Source organism: Desmodus rotundus, chromosome 10 (genome assembly GCF_022682495.2).
Source record: "Desmodus rotundus isolate HL8 chromosome 10, HLdesRot8A.1, whole genome shotgun sequence".
In the NCBI taxonomy this organism is placed as follows: Eukaryota; Metazoa; Chordata; class Mammalia; order Chiroptera; family Phyllostomidae; genus Desmodus; species Desmodus rotundus.
In genome coordinates, this window is record NC_071396.1 from 74,430,831 (window position 1) to 74,451,206 (window position 20,376).

Sequence of the window (20,376 nt, forward strand, 5' to 3'; positions counted from 1 at the left end):
TAATTTTAACTGTTACCTCAGTGCTGGTATCTGTTTATTGTTTAAATAGAATCCTGGACATTTGGGGTATTATTTTACAATACTCCATATCTTTTTTTTTTTTTGCTGATAAATAGGCAGATTTAATGATACATTGCTCTTCACACAGGTGGCTGCAGAGACTTTAAACCATAACCCAGGGGTGCACAACTGTGCAACACAGACCAGTCAGCCAGGCCAAAAATAAAGTAGCTTCTCATAGCCACCCTGTAAACATCAGGCTCTTCTTCCATCCAAATGACCCTAATCTCACGTGGAAACAGTTAACACAGGGGGATCAAAAACCTAGCTTTGTGGCCAAAAGTAAAAACCAAAGGAAAAACAGCAATTCAGTGGTCAGTTGGTGGAAACAGGGAATCTGGTACTCTTTACTGCGCTGCTTTGCTTTTCTTACTCTTGCTCTTCTTGTCCCTCTTCTTCAGCCCATCCATGTTAGCTCTCAACAGGCTTGAATAAGCCATCTGAAACTTATTCACTTCTTTGGAGCTCACCACTGTGCTGATCTTCTTTTTCCCATCAGTAGCTCTTAACAGACACTTGTTGTCTGAGAGCTCAAAGCCCTCCACAGAACCTTTCCTCAGAATTGGTTTAGTTCGGCCATCATACTTCTTCAGGGTGATGAACACACTGCCCGACAACCGGCACTTCTGGAAAAGCCTGGTCAGCTCCGTCAGGAACTGCTCACTCTCCAGCAGAACCATCCCGACTCCGCCGGCCCCACCCCGTCAACAGAAGACTCGCGCAATCGAAGCCGGCAATACTCCATATCTTATTTAAATCTTCGATTTTGGTAGGTCTCATTTGTCACTGTTCTAGTGGGATTAACGAGATATTGCCTCCTTTCTGCCAGATGGAAGTAAAAATGTAGGTTTTCCATTTGATCTTCAAAGACACAAGAGATTGTGGGGGTATGGATCCTCATTACTGCTGGACGGAAATGGGAATTCTGGTTCCCCACTAGGCCTCCACTGATAACACCATGGTGGAGCAGGGAAGGCTCATCATTTCAGTATTAAAGATTCAAACTCACTGCCTGGACTTTTCTGACACCATCCCAGCAGGGAGTGGGAAGGGTTGCTTGTTGAGTACAGTAGAAAAACTAGATTCCCTGATTGGTTTCCAATGACACTGCCTGGGGAGGCAGGGGGAAGATTTGTCATTTCTCAGTGGATACAAAAGTCTCTCCACTGGATCTTCTCTGATACCACTGCGTCAGAGGGCTAAAAATCTAGGCTTTTCACTCAGCATTTGCTGGTGGGAATGGGGTTACATTTTTTATGTTGTGTTTGGCTGACTAGAGCAGTGATTATGTAATTATGTAAGTTTTCTGACTTGCTAGCCTGCCCCTTTTCTGGTCCGTTGGCTAAAGAGAGCAACTTTTCTTATGTGTACTTGTTGGTGTTTCCAGATTGCTGGTTTCTCCAGCATGTGGCTGTGCCTGGGATATATGCTGAGAAAAGAAAATCCATAGTACTCGTTTCTGTGTCATTTCTTGGGACCCAAGTCCTCTAGCTGGTCTGCTTTCTCTTTACCATTCAGAATCTTTTTTACATTTGTCTTATAATTAATGTCAAGGCTTTTTTAGCTGTACTTTGTAGGAGAAATAGGGGAAAAGTACTTTTACTCCATCTTTTCAGAAGCAAGATTATAGCAGTCCATTATTTGTGGTTTCACTTTCCACAGTTTGTTACCTGCAGTCAACTGAGGTCCAGAAATATTAAGTGGAAAATTCCAGAAATAAATAATTCCTAAGTTTTCAATTGCACACAATTCTGAGCAGTGTGATAAAATCTCACATTGTACTGCTTGGGATGTGAACCATCCCTTTGTCCAGCATACCGATGCTCTCTGTATAAGCTCCCCATCCTGGTTATCAAAACAAACTGTCATGGTATCACAGTGCTCATGTTTTTACTTAGTAATGGCCCCAAAGCACAAGAGCTGTGATGGTGGCAATTCAGATATGTCAAAGGAAAGCCGTAAAGTGGTTCCTTTAAGTGAAAAGGGATGTATGTAAAAGAAAAAACATAGTATATTGGGTGTTTCAGGCATCCACTAGGGGTCTTGAAACCTATTCCTAGCAGATAAGGGAGGACTACTGTATTCTAATATTATAACTAAGATCTCTTTTTTACCTTGAATTGGAAAGCTGAATAACTTGAATCTAGCACACTTGAATTTTATCAGTTTCAGAAATGGAATAAAAAGTGGAGGATATGCAAAAAAGGATTTCTTAAATACTTATTATCAAATAAGTAGTGCTAGGCTGAGAACACAATGACTAATGGCAGGTTGGTAAAATACTATCTAAATCTTCTCAGATAACTATATGTATATCCAAAGCTACAAATGAAAAAAGAAAGCAACAAAACCCTACCACTGGCACTATTCCTTAACAGGACAGAAAATTAAAGACAGCACAAAAACCATCGAAAAGATTGAATCTAAAAAGGTCAAAGGAAGTAATCAATGAGAGGAAGACGACACAGAGTATATGTCTTTTCAAAGGACCTTCATACACATGGTAGAAAGACTTTTACAAGTTAACCAAAAGGAATACAAATGTATTACATATTTGCAAACAAACATCTGTATCAAGAAATGTTTATGCTGTATTTCCCTGATAATAAAAACCTGTTAGATAACAATGGAAAACATACATAATTTTAAAATCAATATTATTTCCCATTTATTCACATGAAATTGTTATTCAGTCCTTTTAAAACTATATTCTTTCCTCTTTCCTATTTGTCTTTTTCAGTTATAGCTGCAAATTCAATTTCTGATCTTGATTCTTTTGCTCCTCTCTCACTGATCTGCAAATATTAAGAACCACTGAAATAAAATATTTGTGCTGAAATTTGAAGTGTTCTACAATAAAATTACAAAAGAAACTAAAGTATAATCTAATCTACATCACTTGAACTTGTAACTCCTACGTGGAGCTCTCATCATAATTTTTTATATTTCAACCTATAAAGTTCAAACAATTTTCTCAGGAAATGAAACAATCTGAAAAAGGAGGGAAAAACTCTTAAAAAGGAACACTTTTCATTAGAAAGCAAAAAGTTACCTCTTCATCCAATTCCTTCATTATCTTGTCTAGTTTAATGTTTGAAGTTCTGTAAAAACAAAAGCATTACAGATTAGAAATATGTTTATTTTTTACTGACCATGGGTGAAACCCCACATTTCTTTCTTTTTCATTTAACTAAGATTTCACAGCATTTTTTGTGCTGTGGATTGCTTTGGCAGCCTGGTGAAGCCTATTGCCTTTTCTCAGAATAATATTTTTAGAAGCATAAAATAAAATACATAGGATTAAAAAAAGCCAAGATTATACTGAAATACAGTCAAAAAGTTTAAAAAAATGTGATTCAGTAATATATGTGCTTCTTTGTTAATTTATTAAATCACAAGTTCTAGTGGCAGTAATTTCAAAGTAGCAGTGAGCACAAATCATATTTAGAGATAACTGTATTATAATGTCTGTAATTTCTATTGGTGATAAAAAATTCAGTTACTGCAAATTATTATTGATTATTGCCTATGTTCATAATTAAAGGAAATGCTGGATTTCACTTGTAAGTTAGAGAAAATATTCACATTTTCTCATCTAAGTTTAAAGACCTCAAATATCATCCACGGACCCTTTATGGATTCTAGGTTAAGGATCCCTAGTGTCACTTATGCAATACTTGTTACTAAATAAAAATTAGCCATTTAACTTTTAATACAAGATTAAGTAAATAAAGTGAAAGGTGGCATATATATATATATATATCAGTAAATACCCACTAGCAACTTGTGCAACTTAAGATAAACTGAAAGTATGTTGTCTCCATCACAATTTATTTTCTTTGGCCCTGAACAGAATTCTGAGCTTCAAATTTGTATATACAACCATTTCCATGGAAATCTCATCAAATACTTTATTCTGCATTTCCAGAACTAAACTTATTCCCCCTGCTCCATACCCCTACCCACAATACTAATCTGCTTCTTCTCAAAGTGTCCCTTAGTGAAGGACACCACCTGGGAATCATCCTTGCCTCATCTTCCTCCCTCATTCCCATATAGTTGAATTATAAATGCCAAGTGCTGCCAACTAACCAGACTTCTTTTTAAAAAGCAAATTTGATCAGATTTTTACTTCTATTTTTAAGAATTTTTTTTAAACTTCTTAGTTTAATAACTTTCAGTGTTTTTCCCATCACCTTTAAGATAAAAATTACAAATTTCTTAGCTTGTCAAAAACAAAGTCATTTAAGTTCTAGATTCTGTTGATCTTCCCAGACTCATCTTAGGCACCCGCACCCCTCCTCCCCCATTTTCAGGTGATTACTGGCCACTTTGGCCATTCTTATTTTCTTCCTCAAAAAGATCCCTACCATCACCACCACCACTACTTTGTCATTTGCCTTTTAATTTTGATTATAGTATCTTCTGGATGTAGCAACTTCTCAATGCGTATGCAATAACATCTATTTCCTCCCCTTATTTCCGTATTTTATACATAGAAATTCATTGCAAATCTTGGCATCAGTTAATTATTTACTTTTAGTCAAGTGCTGTTATAAAGAGAGGTTTGCATTATATGCTTAACTACATAACCTATCAGGAATGGAATGCAGTGAGAATTTTACTTGTTTTCTCTTACCCTGATCACAAAATTGCCAGTTTTCCCAATACCGTTTGTTGCATAGTCTATATTACCTCTGTATTTCATTTATTCAACATATCCACTAAAAATGTAATTATAAAAAGTTCTAATTAATAAATAACTCACCATTATGCTAAGTTATCTATTTTTTCATAAATATACACTCTTATTAAATTTAGACTCATGGCAAAAAATTCTGATTACTGCCCTAAAAAGATCATAATGGAAAATAGAATGTCTGTATCTAAAACTCAGTGAATTTTAATCTTCAAAAATATTTACATTTTAGAAAGCATCTTATCTAATGCAAACTAATCTGCTCTTTCACCTATCTAATTAAAATGGGAGAGAAAAGCAGTATAATCAGGCACAAAGTGAATCAACACTATATAGTTTTTTAATAAAGACCTTGGGGAAAAAATGCATTTTATATTCTGAGGAAAATATATCTATAAATAATGCCAACATACATATTACTTTCCAATTCTAACCAAAACATTCTTCATTGACTGTGTATCAGTAGCAACCTTTATATCCCCATCTTACTTCTATTTTCTAGTGTTTATAGAGTGCAAGCTTTAAATAAGCTTTGCTGTACAACTTTTAATGTAAAAAACATAATTATTTTCTTACCTGCACTTCTGCTCCATTTCATCTTTTAATTGCATTTCATTATGTAGCTGTTCTTCCAGCTTGTAAATTGTTTTTTGCAAACTTTCCTGCTTTAATTGAAAACAAAACAAAACTCATTCTACTAAGTTCATAGAGAATTTAAAAATAGCAAGTTTATGTTACCATTTAACACTGTTTAGGCGGGAATTGTTTGATTCAATCTTACCCTTCTTCCTATCCGACATTTTATTGTTAATTTAACAAGCATTTCCCTCCCCCAACACCGACACATATATCAGACACTATGGGGGGAATAGTAATACAAAAATAAAAAAAGATTTGGTAACTGTTCTTATGAAGCAAATAGTGCGGCATGGGAGAATGAGAGAGTGGAAAGAACCTACAGTTACCCATAGACATATACACAAAAATTACAATATAATGTAGTAAGTGATAATAAAATTACATGTAAATGTTATGAATGTAAGAAGTCACATCCAATTCTTCCAGGAAGATGTAAAGTTTGAGATGAAACCTACAAGATCAATCATACTTATCAAGCAGAAAAGATGGTAGAAAGAAGGCATTTTAGCCTTCCAAGAGTAGAGGCAGAAGAAAATATATTTGGGAAATGGAAAGAAATTAACTATAGGCAGAGCACATAATACAACAGGGAGAATGAATAACATTAACATCTGAAAGGTGAGCAGGACCATGATCTTTGTATGCAAGAAGAGTAGTAGAAGGCTTAGATGTACAAGCATTTTAAAAAGAGAAATGACATAGCACTGGCATTTTAGAAATATCACTTCAGAAATAATAAGGTGAATAGATTAGAGGGTAGAAAAATTCTAGGCAAAGCAACCAGTTAATAAGCTACTGAAACAGTTCAGGCAAAAGAGTATAAGAGGTCTGATACAAGGCAGAGGCTGTAGGAAATGAGAGGAGGAAATATATAACTGTGCAAATTAGAAGGCAGAATGTATAACCTAACAACTGATTAGAAATCAGAACAGAGTACCATTACAAATGCAAGTAACCATAAGAACTGCTGGGAAGGGGATGGAGAGAGAAGAACTGAGTTTAGCTTTAGCCTAGGTTGAGGTGCCTGAGAGATGTGTAGGAAGAGAAGCTCAGTTAGAGAGAAAAAGAGAGATTCAGGTATGGAGCTCAGAGGAACAAGCTGAATATGTATGAGATTACCTACAGAAAATGAACAGAGAGCCAAGATTGGAACCACCCTGAGAAACATTTAGTAATTAAAGGGGGAGGGAGGGAAGAAGGAAAAAGGGTGTGAGGAGGGGGGAAGAGAATCTGCAAAGTGGACTGAAAATAAAATCCAAAGAGGCAGGAAGAAAAAAAGAAAATAAGAATGAGAACATGAAAAAGTTATAAACACTTCTAAGGAGAAGGAATTAGTGACAAATGCAGCAAAAGAGAAAATTAAGTTATGGAATGAAAATTATTCATTGTATTTGGCAATTGCAAAGTTGTTCTGTTCACTAACTTCTCTGCTAGAAGGCTTTCAAGGAAGAGTTAAAAATTAAATTAGCTGACTTTTATATTTACTTCTAGATGAACAGAAATACTAGGCATGCCAATGATTTCTTCCCCTGTGATCTTACCAGAACAAAATATAAAAAGGCAACAGCCACTGAAATAAAGTTATGGCAATCACCAACAAACAAGATCAGCCCCCTAATATATGATTCCACTGAATATTTTTTGAAGTCCTGATGTACTACTGATCCTACAGATAAGTAACACACTGAGAGCTAGGCTGCAAAACCTCCTTATTGCCACCTTCCATAGGTCAAAGGTGCTTAAATTTTAAAGATTTCTGAGCTCTTGTTAGCTATAGAACTTGGCAAATAACTCTATTGGAAAGAGAATTTAAGAGAAAAAGAAGACCCAAACAGTTAACAGGAATTCACATAGTTCAGTTGTCTTTTTCTCCCTTTCCCTTCCCATCACATGTTCTCTTACATTTAAGAGTTAAAATATCAAGGAGAAAGAGGAGAATTATATCAAGCTTCTAAAAAATGGTTGTTACTTACACCTCTGTTAAAATTATGTCGATTACAGTACACACAGTTAAAAAATTATCTAAGAATGGCCAGATAATTATTTTGGTATTTATAAGAAAGGTCTGGTTTACCCAAAAGGACATTCTCAAAAGTAAGCAAGTAAGATTTTTACTTTAACCTCTATCTCCTGAATCTGTATGAAAACAGAAAGGACTCATGTCTCTAATATTTACTTCCAGTAATTTTCAGTGGACAAACCAGTAGTCATTCTCCATTTGCCCCCTTCTCCCTTTTCTCTTTGAAGATCCATCAGACTGGATGACCTGCATTCTGCTGCCCTATAATTTTAAGGTTGTTTTCAGCCTATAGGGAACAGCAGTAGGAAATTAGAAAGTGGGAGAAATCAAGTTCTGTTCACTCTCCCCACACTCCTCTTGCATTACTGTGGTTCTACCAGCGTTCTATCTTCTATGCTCCTCTTTTATGATTCTATGTTTGCGCAGAGCTGTGGCAACAAGATTTGCCTCTCCTAGTTCCTTCAGACTAGGGGCAATGACTTCTCATTGTTAATCATTGGGTGCTTTAGCACCCTTTATTTATTGTTCCCCTTGATCCTGCACCTACCACTGTTAATAGTCTCTTCATTAAACTCTATTCATTTAATGAATGAACAAAATGCGATCTATACATTTAATAGAATATATCTGGCCTCAAAAAGGAATAAAACTGATGCATGCCACAGAGATGAACCTTGAGGACATTATGCTAAGTGAAATAAACCAATCACAAAAAGTCAAGAATTATGTGAGTCCACTTATATAAGGTACCTAAAGTAGTCAAATTCAGAGACATAGAAAGTAGAATAATGGTTTCTAGGAGGACGAGGAAAGGAGAAATGAAGAGTTTAATGGATATAAAGTTTTAGTCTGGATGAAGAAAAGGTTCTGGAGATGGATGGTGGTTAACAGTTGCATAACAATGTGAAGGTGCTTAATGCCACCAAACTATACACTTACAAACCGGTTAAAATGGTAAATTTTGTGTTAAGCATATTTTATCACACATACAGACCTCTCTTCATTTAAATATTTCAAATGTGCCATCTATTTTCCTGTCAAGACCCTTACTGATACATTGATTTAGCATAAATTCCTAATCCCAAGGGATTAGAAAGACCAAACTGTCCATCTGTGTAGCAATTTACAGTTTATTATCTGCCCCCACATGTAATATCCCCTTTGATATTTAGGCAAGAAATCAAACTAGAGAACAGTCAGCAGGTAAAAAGTACTATAAAAATCTATAAGAAGGAACTTTTTGCCTTTTGTGTCAGCATGGACCTGGAGATTATTATGCTAAGTGAAATAAGCCTATCAGAGAAAGACAAATTCCATATGATCTCACTTATATGTGGAATCTAACGAACAAAATAGAAACAGAGGCATGGATACATGGAACAGACTGACAACTGTTAGAGGGGAGGGAGGAGGAGTCACTGAATGAGGAAAAGGGAAAAGGGTTAGATAAAGAATATATATGCATAAGCCATGGACACAGACGCCAGTGTTGTGATGGTCAGAGGGAATGGGGGTTGGGGACTGGGTGGAGGTGGGCTAAGGGGGAGAAAATGCGGACATCTGTAATAGTGTCACTAATAAAAATAAAGGGAAAAATTTTAAGTTCACCATTTTGACAGTTGCTAGATGGGAAGGGTTAAGAAGATGGGTGAAAAAAGTGAAGGGATTAAGAATGATAAACTGGTTGTTATAGAATAGGGATGGCATAGGGATTATAGTCAATAATATTCTAATAACTGTATGGTGAGTATGAGACTTATCAGGACAATAACTCAGTAAGTTACATAATATCTAACCACTGCAATATACACCTAAAACTAATATAATCCTGTATGTCAACCAATATTGAAAACTTAGAAACTGATTAAATAGCAAAATAAATAAAAAGAAATTTAAGTTCACTACATATTCAGAAGCAATATAACTTAATATCATGCACGCAAAATACATTATCCACAAGATAACTTTTAAAAAAAAGAGTAAGAAAATACCTACCAAGCTTTTATCCGTGTTGGAGCTAGTTCTGTTATCATTAGGATTTGCTGCAGATAAGTATCTGAAAGGAAAAAAAATGTTACAAGTAAAACATAAAACTCTTTAATGTCCAATAACAACCAATAACAAATACTACATGTTTATATTTTATTCAGTAATTGTACTTGCTCTGCTTTCAAAAATGGAGTACAGGTAAGGTTGCTGTTGCTGCTGCTGTGCTGCCCCTGCTACTACTTCTACCTTGCTATAACTGTTGCACTATTATTACTATATCTACTATTGCCACCGCTACAGCCCCTGCCTTGGTTAACAAGTAGAGCTCTCAAAAAGATAACAAATAACGACAGTATACTTTACAGCTGTTGTGGGGCAGTTGTTAATGTACTAGATATTAATAGTGAAAACCAGAAGATAATCAAGTGTCCTTTAACTGCCATTAAACATATATAACAATGTTCTAAAAGAAACAGCAGGAAAATATATCACTTCCTATGTTCTCCTTGGAAAATTATTCAGATCAACTAGAGAATAAAATACTCAAGAGTCAACAACAGCTATGTAGTAGATTGGTAGAGAAAAGGTCCCATGTGACAAATGACAAACTTTAGATGTACTACAATTTAACTCCATTGACTATTAAGTAATTCATAAATTCAGTGCAAGATTCTGCATTGTATAATGTAAATAAAAGCATATAGCAATGCCAGTAGAATCTGAATTAGATAAGAGATTACACTCTTTGATCTGTAAGGTATCTTCTAAATTTAATATGCTATATAACTGAAGTTGAAACTTCTGCAAAGTTGACAAGCTTCCCTGAATGCAGCACTGGGAATGTAAGAACACCAATGGTACCCATCCGTTTGCTCTTCTACTTCTTTTTTTTCTTTCAAGGTTCTTTTGCATATTGTTGCTTTTTATACAAAATCTGGTAATTTAGGTAACTTTTTTTAAATGAAAGAGGTATTAGATTATTAGTAATGTAGCTAAAAAGTTTAAGGCTGTTTTAAAAATAATTTTTAATTAAGCTATACTTCAGTAATAAAGATCTCTGTCCTTGGTAATCAAAAGTATGTTTAGATTTCAGGATAACAATTTCAGAAGTTTTCTATTTTATACCAGTAATTCAAAATTATACTTACATATTACAATGTGGCTAAGCAATAGTTTCCTGATTTTTTCTTTATTAGGAGTAACTGTCCCCTTGACCATTCACATAATCTAAATGCATTTACTACACAATAGTATATTACTCAATGAGGTAGTGGTGCTTAAAAACAGAGTTCAATTTCTACTTTTAAGAACCAGAAAGTTAGTTTGAGACATGCAACATATGAATACAAGAAAAAAACCAGAGAACATAATCAAGTGCATGACAACATAGTACAAATAGTATGTTTATCTAATTCAAATCAGCTTTGTATAGATGAGCCTAAATAAAGTAATTAACTGCAATTATCTACAGAAAATCCCAAAAAATATTGGCAGTTGTTTATATCAACATCTCAAGTGTTGCAGAAACCAAGCCAGATAATAATTGATAAAAAATTTTTTAAAAAGGGAATGTTTCAGCAAAAACTGCTTTAAAGCTTCTCTGTGTATTTATTTCAATATAAAATAGCTATAATATTATACTCATGGAGTGTTAGGAGGAATAAGAATTAAAATATGGGACTTTTCTAAGGGTCAAAACTCAAACTACCTACCTGACTGGTGATGCAACAAAAAGTATTCAATACTGTCTTACTTGTAGATTACTATAAAAATGCACAAGCCAAGACTAAACTGCCTTCTTGTTTTCTAAACTTGACCTGAATTAACTAACCAATGTCACCCCAATAAATTTAATTAAAAAAAAAAAAGAAAAGAAAAAAAAAAAAGAAGTTATGACTAAAATGACAAGACGCTTCACTTCAAAATAAGGTTAACTTATAATAACCAAAAACTTAATAATTACTCAAAGCAATTCAAATATCTAATGCCACTCTGATGGAATATAATTTAATTAAAAGTATTTATTTTAAACATAAATTTAATAAGTAGATTTGACACACCCAGTAAATGTTGCCATACGGGTCACTATACACTGGTACTGCACTTTGTTTAGATTTCTATTGTGTAGATCTTTCCGACCTATATTATACAATTTATCCATATTCTTGCTAGGATATGAACATCTCAAGAGAAGGTACTATAACTTACTCATTCTTTCCCTGTACCTAAGTGCTTAGTATATACTTCACAAAGAGTAAGATGTCCAATATGTTTGTTGAATGAATGAATAAATGCTCAGCCAAGTAAAATAATATTAAATGTTTAACCTATATCTCAAGTGCATATGAAAACACTAAAGCTAACAATAGCTCATACTATTAATAATAGTTAACACTGACTGCTTACTCCATGTAAATCATTGTTCTAAGTGTATTACTGTGTTGATTTACTTAACCCTTACAACAACCCTATGAAACTAGTATTACCATTATTATCATAATCATCTTCCCTACTTTTGAGGAAATGGAGGCATAAAGGGTCAAAGTTACTTGCCTAATTTAAGGCCACAAGGTCTTACACGTTTTAAGACATGGTGAATTCATTTAGCAGTTTTGGTGTAGGGTAACGATTTTTGAAGAACTAAAAATTATAGGCCTTTGGTATTATCAATATAGTTAGGATAATACTAGAAACATGTATGTTGTTCCAAAATGTATTTTATAAAGCCAAAACTCTTTGGATAATAAGATTATCCAAAATACTAGTATTAACAGAATCTTTTAACTTATTAATTGCTATAACTTGAAGATATACAGTGTATCAAAAACAAAGAATTTCTGAAAAATGATATCCTGAATGTGGATGAATCTGAAAGAAATTAAATACAAAATACTAGAAATATCATGCATTGCTGAAAAATGGCATATTAAGATATCTCTTTTTATACCATTAAAATCTTCCTTAAAGCTCTTAAAATGATTTTTAGATGTCCCTAAGAAAATAATATGACTACACAAATTAGTACCTATCCTTAAAATCATACTTACCTACGGTTGCTATAATAGGTAAATCCTACAAAAGGGAGTTGATTGCCAACAAAAGCTTTAGGTATAGGGAATGTTTCCTCATCTCCTTTATCTTCTTCCAAGTCATCAAAGTTACTTGTATCAATGTCACTACTTAAATCAGGTACAACTGGTGCTACAGCTAAAAATAAAAACAAAAGCAGTAATTCACTTCAAATGTAATGTAAAAATAAAGTGAAACAAAAATTCTATACCAGCTACTAATGGTTTCTTACATACAAGTAACTTGCAAACCACAAATTCCAAATGGGGTGAGTCGTATTATAGTATGCTTTATTAGGATAATTAACCAATTGATATTGATCATGTATAATTCTGTGAAACAATAATCTTACTTCAAAATCACTTATAATTACGATCTATATCTCACGTTTAATCTGAGTATTATGAGTCAAGTATTATGAACATTTGTTTTAGAATACCACAGCATAAAATATGCAAAAGCAGTTAGGACTACAAAAGACTTTTCAGAAATTATAGCATAACGAATTGTAACCAAAGTGGTTAGTTTCAAACAGAGTACTGTGTTTGTTAATATGCTCTATAGCAAACTAGGAATCAAGGTTACTTAGTAGTCCTGGAATACTGGAATCCTGGAGTCCTGGAATAATTTGGTACTGAAATATTTTTACTCAATTTAAAATCTAGATGACCAGTATTCTCCCCCTCACTCAATATCTGTAAGATTAAGTTGTAGGAAGCAGAGTGTTTTGTACTATATTTTCAGACTAGCTACCATTCCTCAATCAAGTGATTAAGGAACAACTAACTCAGTGAGGTATTTATGAAATGGCTGTAAGGAAAAAGGGAAACTGGCCAGTGTGGCTCAGCTGGCTGGGCATCACCCAGAAAACTGAAAGATTGCACGTACGGTCCTCGGTCGGGGCACGTATAAAAGGCAACCAATCAGTGTTTCTCTCTCATATTGATGTTCCTCTCTCACATTAATGTTTCTATCCCTCCCTTTCTCCCTCCTTTCCCATCTCTCTAAAATCAGTAAGTATATCCTTAGGTGAGGAATGAACGAATGAATAAATACATAAAATTTTAAAAATATATGCATACAGAATCCTTAAAGAGTTATAAACTTGATGAGGAGCGAGGCTTATATATACTTAATAATATAAAACCATACATGACAATGCTTAAATCTTCATTACACAAAAGAAAATACCATATGAAATTAATACTACTACTATCTTCCTTCGAGCTTGCTATAGAGAGTGAATTCTAAAAATAAGTTTTTACCTACTGCCAACATTATGCTCAATAGGCAAAAACTAAAAGTGTTTCTCTTAAGAACAGGAACAAGACAAGGGTGCCGCTTTAACCACTCTTATTCAACATAGTACTGGAAGTTCTAGCTGCAGCGATTAGACAAAAAAGGAATAAAAGGAACCTAAATTAAAAAGGAGCAAGTAAAACTGTCATTATTTGCAGATGACATGATAGTATACACAGAAAACCCAATAGGCTTCACCAAAAAAACTACTTGACCTAATAAGTGAATTTGGCAAAGTAATGGGATGCAAAGTTATTATTCAGAAATCAACATATTCTTGTACACCCACAATGAATTATTAGAAATACAAACTAAGAAAAAAATCCCATCTACTACAGCAACAAGAAAAATAAAGTACCTAGGAATAAATTTAACCAGGGAGGTAAAAGATCTGCACTTGGAAAACTACAGAACACTGAAGAAAAAATTGAGGGAAATACAAATAAATGGAAGCACATACCATGTTCATGGACTGGAAGAATTAACACCATTAAAATGTCCATACTACCCAAAGCAATCTATAGATTCAATGCAATTCCTATTAAAATACCAATGGCATATTTTACAGATCTAGAACAAGTATTTCAAAAATTTATATGGAACCAAAAAGGACCCCAAATAGCCTCAGCAATCTTAAGAAAGAAGAACAAAGCCGGAGGGATCACAAGACCTGATATTAAACTATACTATAAGGTCACTGTAATCAAGACAGCCTGCTACTGGCATAAAAACAGATGCATATATCAAAGGAACAGAATAGAGAGCCCAGAAATACATCCATGTCTCTATGGTCAATTAGTATTCAACAAAGGGGGCACAAGCATACAATGGAGTAAAAACAGTCTCTTCAATAAGTGGTATTGGGAGAAATGGACTGATACATGCAGAAAAGTGAGACTAGACCTTCAACTTACACCATATACCAGAATAAACTCAAAATGGATAAAGGACTTAAATATAAGTTGTGATACCATAAAAGTCCTAGAGGAAAACATAGGCAGTAAAATTTCAGACATCCCATGTACCAATATTTTTGCTGATATATCTGCTAGGGCAAGGGAAATAAAGGAAAAAAAGAAACAAAGGGAACTACATCAAATTAAAAAGTTTCATCAAAATGAGAAGGGAACTCACTGTACAGGAGAACAGATTTGTCAATGATACATCTGACAAGGGTTTAATCTCCAAAATATAGAAAAACCTCATACGACTCAACACCAGGAAGACAAACAATTCAGTTAAAAAATAGGCAAAGACCTGAACAGACACTTCTTCAAGGAAGACATACAGATGACCCATAGGCATATGAAAAAAATGCTCAAAATCACTAGCCATCGTAGATATGCAATTTAAAACCACAATGAGATACCACTTCACACCGGTCAAAATGGCCATCGTTAATAAATCAGCAAACAACAAGTGCTGACAAGGATATGAAGAAAAGCAAACTCTAGTGCACTGCTGTGGGAATGTGGGGAATGCAGACTGCTGCAGACACTGTGGAAAACAGTATGAAATTTCCCCCCAAAAGTAAAAACGTAACTGCCTTATGACCCAACAATTCCACTACTGAATATACCCTAACAATCCTGAAACACCATTTCAAAAGAACGTATGCACTCCAATGTTCATAGCAGTGCTATTTACTACAGCCAAGTGTTGGTAACAGCCTAAATGCCATCAGTACATGAGTGGATTAAAAATTTGTGGTACACTTATATAAGGGAATACTAAGCAGCAGAAGGAAAGAAGGAAGTACTACCTTTTGGGATAGCATGGATGGAACTACACACTATTATGCTAAATGAAATAAGCCAGTCAGCAAAAGACAAATACCATGTGACCTACTTATAACTGGAATCTAATGAACAAAATAACGAGAAAAATAGAACTGAGACATGAAAACATGGCACAGACTGATAGCTGTAGGAGTGGAGGCGGGAGAAGAGGAATGAGGGAAGGAAGGAGAAGGAATTAGTCAAAGAACATGTATGACTGACTCATGGCCATGGACAACGGAGAGGGAATAGACTGTGGGTGACAGGGGTGGGCTGGATAGGGAGAAAGAAGGGAAAAAATTGGGACAACTGCAATGAAATAAACAATAAAATAATGAATTAGAAAAACAGGTTTTTGGAAAAATGACTTTTTAGTTAAGATACTGGGGTATAATAAACATCACTGAAATATTATGGTTACAATATTGAATAATTACTATAGATACAATCATCTCAGGGTTCTTAACTGACCTGGTTTCATGATCTTAATCTTTTATCTATAGGAATCATTTTTCTACTGAATCATCTGGATATGCCAGGCCAGAAATAACTATTGTTTTGTGTCTGGGACACAATGAACTATTTGATGACTATAGGAAGGAAGCAACATATTTAACTCAAAGAAACTGTAATACTACTAACAGTGAATGAGAAGAGACCTTACTACCATTCCCTTTCCTTAATGAACAACAGAACTTCCAGACTAGACTATTTTAGCTTCATAATAGTAACTCTAATTTTTAAACTGAGGAAGAAAAAAAAAGAGTTGTGTCTCCTAGTGAAGTACTTAAGTCAATTATGGCCTTGGTATAAATCTTTGAAAGAATGGCTCTCAATTTTAAAACAATGTTGCATCCTGGCACTCATTTGGTAATGTCTTGATACATTTTTTGGTTGTTGTACTGAGGGAGGCATGCTGCTAGCATTTAGTGGGTAGAGACCATGAATGATATCCTTATACCATATACAAAAATTAACTCAAAAGAATGGAAAACAATGATTCTGACATATATCAGTACACCAATATTCACAGAAGCATTATTCACAATAGCTAAAAGGTACAAGCACTCCAAGTATCTACTACTAAATGAATGGAAAAAAATGTGGTACATAGACACAATGCAATATTCAGACCTAAAATGAAATTCTGATACATGATATAACATGGATAAACCTTGAAGACAAACTAAGTGAAATAAGTCAATCTCAAAAAGATAAATATTGTATGTTTCCACTTATTTGAATAACCAGAATAGTCAAATTCATAGAGACAGAAAGTAGAGTAGTGGCTATGGTTGGGGGGGAGGGCAGCTACAGTTAGAGAAGAATGGAGAGTTATTGTTTAATGTGTACAGAGATTTAGTTTGGGATGAAATAAAGTTCTGTAGATGGTGAGGGTTGCTAAAAAAAGGTAAAGGTGATTAGTGCCATAGAGCTATATACCAAAAATATGGTCAAAATGGTAAATTTTATGTTATATATACTTTGCCACAATAAAAGGGGGTACTTTTTCTAAAAGTCTATTTTTTTTTAAAGAGCCCAATGTAATGCTGAGAAAGTATAAACTCCTAAACACCCCATACTTGCCAGACTCTAAATTCTTTATCCATAAAGCCTACATTAATAATCTCTCCCATGAGAATGTAACTCTAAAACAGAGGACGCTAGACTAAATCCACAAAACCAAGAATAGAGTATATATGTGCTTTTAGACAATAAATTTTGTTTTTAACTAAACTGAAAACTTACCTCATGAGACGAGAGTTACCACTTTACCATGTTGCGTATTTCTCACCAGCTATAGGTGTATTAAGGAATGGCAATATCTTATCTCAAATGAGTTGTGAATGGCAAAGTGTTTTGCAAGTTAGCATGTATCACATTTAACATGGTATTATTAAAAATATGTGCAATAAAATTATCATTCTTTTTTAAAATTTAATCTTTATATTTTTCCCGTTACTATTTAGTCCCCTTATACCCACCTCCCCCCAGCAATCACCACATTGTTGTCCAAGTCCATTAGTCCTTTTTCCTTTTTGCTCAATCCCACCTCCTAACCTTCCCCTCCACTAGTTGTCATCTGTTCTCCATCTATGAGTCTGTCTCTGTTTTGCTTGTTAGTTCAGTTTGTTCATTAGATTCCACAAAAGAGTGAAATCGAAATCATACAACAGTATTTGTCTTTGACTGGCTCATTTCACATAGTATAATGTCCTCTAGGTCCATCCACACTGTTAGAAAGGGTAAAATTTATTCTAATTTAAGCCAACTAGAATTCCATTGTGTAAATGTCTCATAGTTGTTTTATCCACTCATCTATTGAAGGATACTTGGGCTGATTCCATATCTTGGCTATTGTAAATAACTCTGCAATGAACGCAGGGATCCTTATGTTCTTTCTAATTAGTGTTTTGGGTTCCTTTGGATATATTCCCAGAAGTGGGATAGCTGGATCAAAAAGACAGATCCACTTTTAATTTTTCAAGGTATCTCCATACTGCTTTCCATAGTGGCTATACCAGTCTGCATTCTCACCAACAATGCACTAGGGTTCCTCTTTCTCCACATCCTTGTCAGCGCTTGTTGATTTATTGCTGATAGTCATTCTAACAGGTGTGAGATGGTAACTCATTGTGGTTTTAATTTGTATTTCTCTGATGATTAGTGACATTGAGCATCTTTTCAAATGTCCATTGGTCACCTGGATGTCCTCCTTGGAGAAGTCTATTCAGGTCCTTTGCCCATTGTTTAACTGGGCTGTATTTTTTTTTTTGATGTTTAGTTTTGGAAGTTCTTTGTAAATTTTGGATATTAACCCCTTATCAGATGTATTGTCGAACATGTTCTCCCATTCTGCAGTTGTCTTTCTATTTTGTGCTGATTTCCACTGTTGTGCAAAAACATTTTAGACTGATGAAATCCCATTTGTTTATTTTTTTCTTTTGTTTCCATTGCCTGGGGAGATATATCTGATAAAAAATTTCTACCAGCAATGTCTGAGATTCTGCTGCCTGTTTTCTTCTAGGGTTTGTATGGTTTGGGGATCTAACATTTAAGTCTTTGATCTATTTTTAATTTATTCTTGTGTGTAGTTTAAGAAGGTCGTCTAGTTTCATTTTTCTGCATGTCTGTCCAATTTTCCCAACACCATTTATTGAAAAGACTATCTGTAGCTCATTTTATGTGTTTGCTTCCTCTTTCCAATATTAATTGACTATAAAGGCGTGGGTTTATTTCTGGGCTCTTTATTCTGTTCCATTGACTTATATGTCTGTATTTATGCCACTACCAGGTTGTTTTGATTACTATGGCCTTGTAGTATAGTTTGATATGAGGTAGAGTGATTCCTCCAACTTTGTTCTTCTTTCTCAGGATTCCTGTGGCTATATAGGGCCTTTTGTGGTTCCATATACATTTTTGAAATATTTGTTATAGTTCTGTGAACTATGATCCTGTAACAGGGTGCAGCCAAGAGGGGGACCCAAATAGGGATTTGTAATGGGGTCCAGAAGAGCTTGGAGATAATTGGCTCCACAACACAGGGTCACATCTGCCCGGAATACTGGCAGCTGTGGCCAATTGTGGGAGGAGCTGGAAATGGGGCTGCAGAGGAAGATTGGCGCTGGGATTTAAACCCAGGCACGACAGCCATTTGGTGTCTCTTTTTGGGACTGTGCATCCTTTTGGGGACCACACGGCAGTGGGTGTCTTTGGCAGAGTGGGGACTATGGGGGCTTGGTCAAGAGTCAGGACCATGGCTTTAGAAGTGCTCCCTTTTTGCCATGTGGCTTAGGAAGCAGGAGAGACTTTGCCTGGAAGAAAAGGGGTAAAAGGACTCCCGCTGGTGTGCCATGAGAAGGTGCCACATGGCTTTGGATTAACTGGAGATCGTGGCAGCAACACAGTTGATGGAGCTGTGTTGGGAGGGTGAACCATGGACTTCTACTTCTTTCCTGAGATCCGAACTAGGCAGAGGGGAGAAGGAAGGACTGTATACATTTGTGGGTATTCTGAAGAACTTTAAAATTTCTGGCATTGAGAGACGTCTTTCCTTTGGCAGCAGGCAAAGCGAACCTCATATGGGGGGGAACCCCTGGAGGAAAAGAAGGAGGTTGTTTTATATCGTTCAGTCTCCCCCACCCCCCCGGTCTGTAACAGTCCTAGAATCTTGACAGGAATTGCATTGAATCTATACATTGCTTTGGGTAGTATGGACTTTTTAACGTTGTTAATTCTTCCTATCAATGAACACGGTATATACTTCTACTTATTTGTATCTTCTTCAATTTCTTTATTCAGTGTCTTATAATTTTCTGAGTACAGGTGTTTTACATCCTTGGTTAGGTTTATTCCTAGGTATTTCTTTTTGAAGCAATTGTGAATGGGACTGTTTTCTTAATTTCCCTTTCTGTTAGTTCATTATTGGCATATAAAAGTGCAACTGAGCCCTGGTTAGTGTGGCTCAGTGGATTGAGTGCCAGCCTGGGAACCAAAGGCTCACTGGTTTGATTCCCATTTGGGGCACTGGCCTGGGTTGTGGGCCAGGTCCCTGGTCAGGGGCGTGCAAGAGGCAACCACACATTGATGTTTCTCTCCCTCTCTTTCTCCTTCCCTTTCCCTCTCTCTAAAAATAAATAAAATCTTTAAAGAAATAAAAAAAATAAAAGGGCAACTGATTTGTGAATATTAATTTTGTATGCTACTTTGCTGAATTCATTGATCAGTTCTAGTAGTTTCTTGATGGAATCTTTGGGGTTCTCTATGTACAGTATCATGTCATCTACGAATAATGACAGTTTAACTTCTTTTCCAATTTGGAT

At 35.1% G+C, this 20,376-nt stretch overlaps 2 protein-coding genes across 3 annotated transcripts in view; both read right to left on the reverse strand.

The window, feature by feature from the left end:
* ROCK1 (Rho associated coiled-coil containing protein kinase 1) overlaps nucleotides 1-20,376 on the reverse strand; it is a 151,698-nt gene that overhangs the window by 60,530 nt on the left and 70,792 nt on the right. The window contains exons 10-13 of one of the 2 annotated variants that reach the window (XM_024580571.4): nucleotides 12,455-12,614; nucleotides 9,414-9,474; nucleotides 5,336-5,424; nucleotides 3,113-3,161 (exon numbers count right to left, since the gene is read on the reverse strand). In XM_024580571.4, coding sequence (XP_024436339.2) covers nucleotides 3,113-3,161; nucleotides 5,336-5,424; nucleotides 9,414-9,474; nucleotides 12,455-12,614 — 359 coding nt within the window. The remainder of the gene's footprint in view (nucleotides 1-3,112; nucleotides 3,162-5,335; nucleotides 5,425-9,413; nucleotides 9,475-12,454; nucleotides 12,615-20,376) is intronic. The other variant, XM_024580572.4, reaches the window with a different exon arrangement.
* Nucleotides 106-787, reverse strand: LOC112322917 (signal recognition particle 14 kDa protein-like). The gene has a single exon (XM_024580574.4). It carries the CDS (start codon nucleotides 738-740, stop codon nucleotides 408-410), a length of 333 nt encoding a protein of 110 aa, XP_024436342.2. The 5' UTR covers nucleotides 741-787; the 3' UTR covers nucleotides 106-407.

Coding starts and splice junctions, on each gene's coding strand:
- LOC112322917 (XM_024580574.4), bottom strand. CDS start 740: ATGGTTCTGCTGGAGAGTGAGCAGTTCCTGACGGAGCTGACCAGGCTT.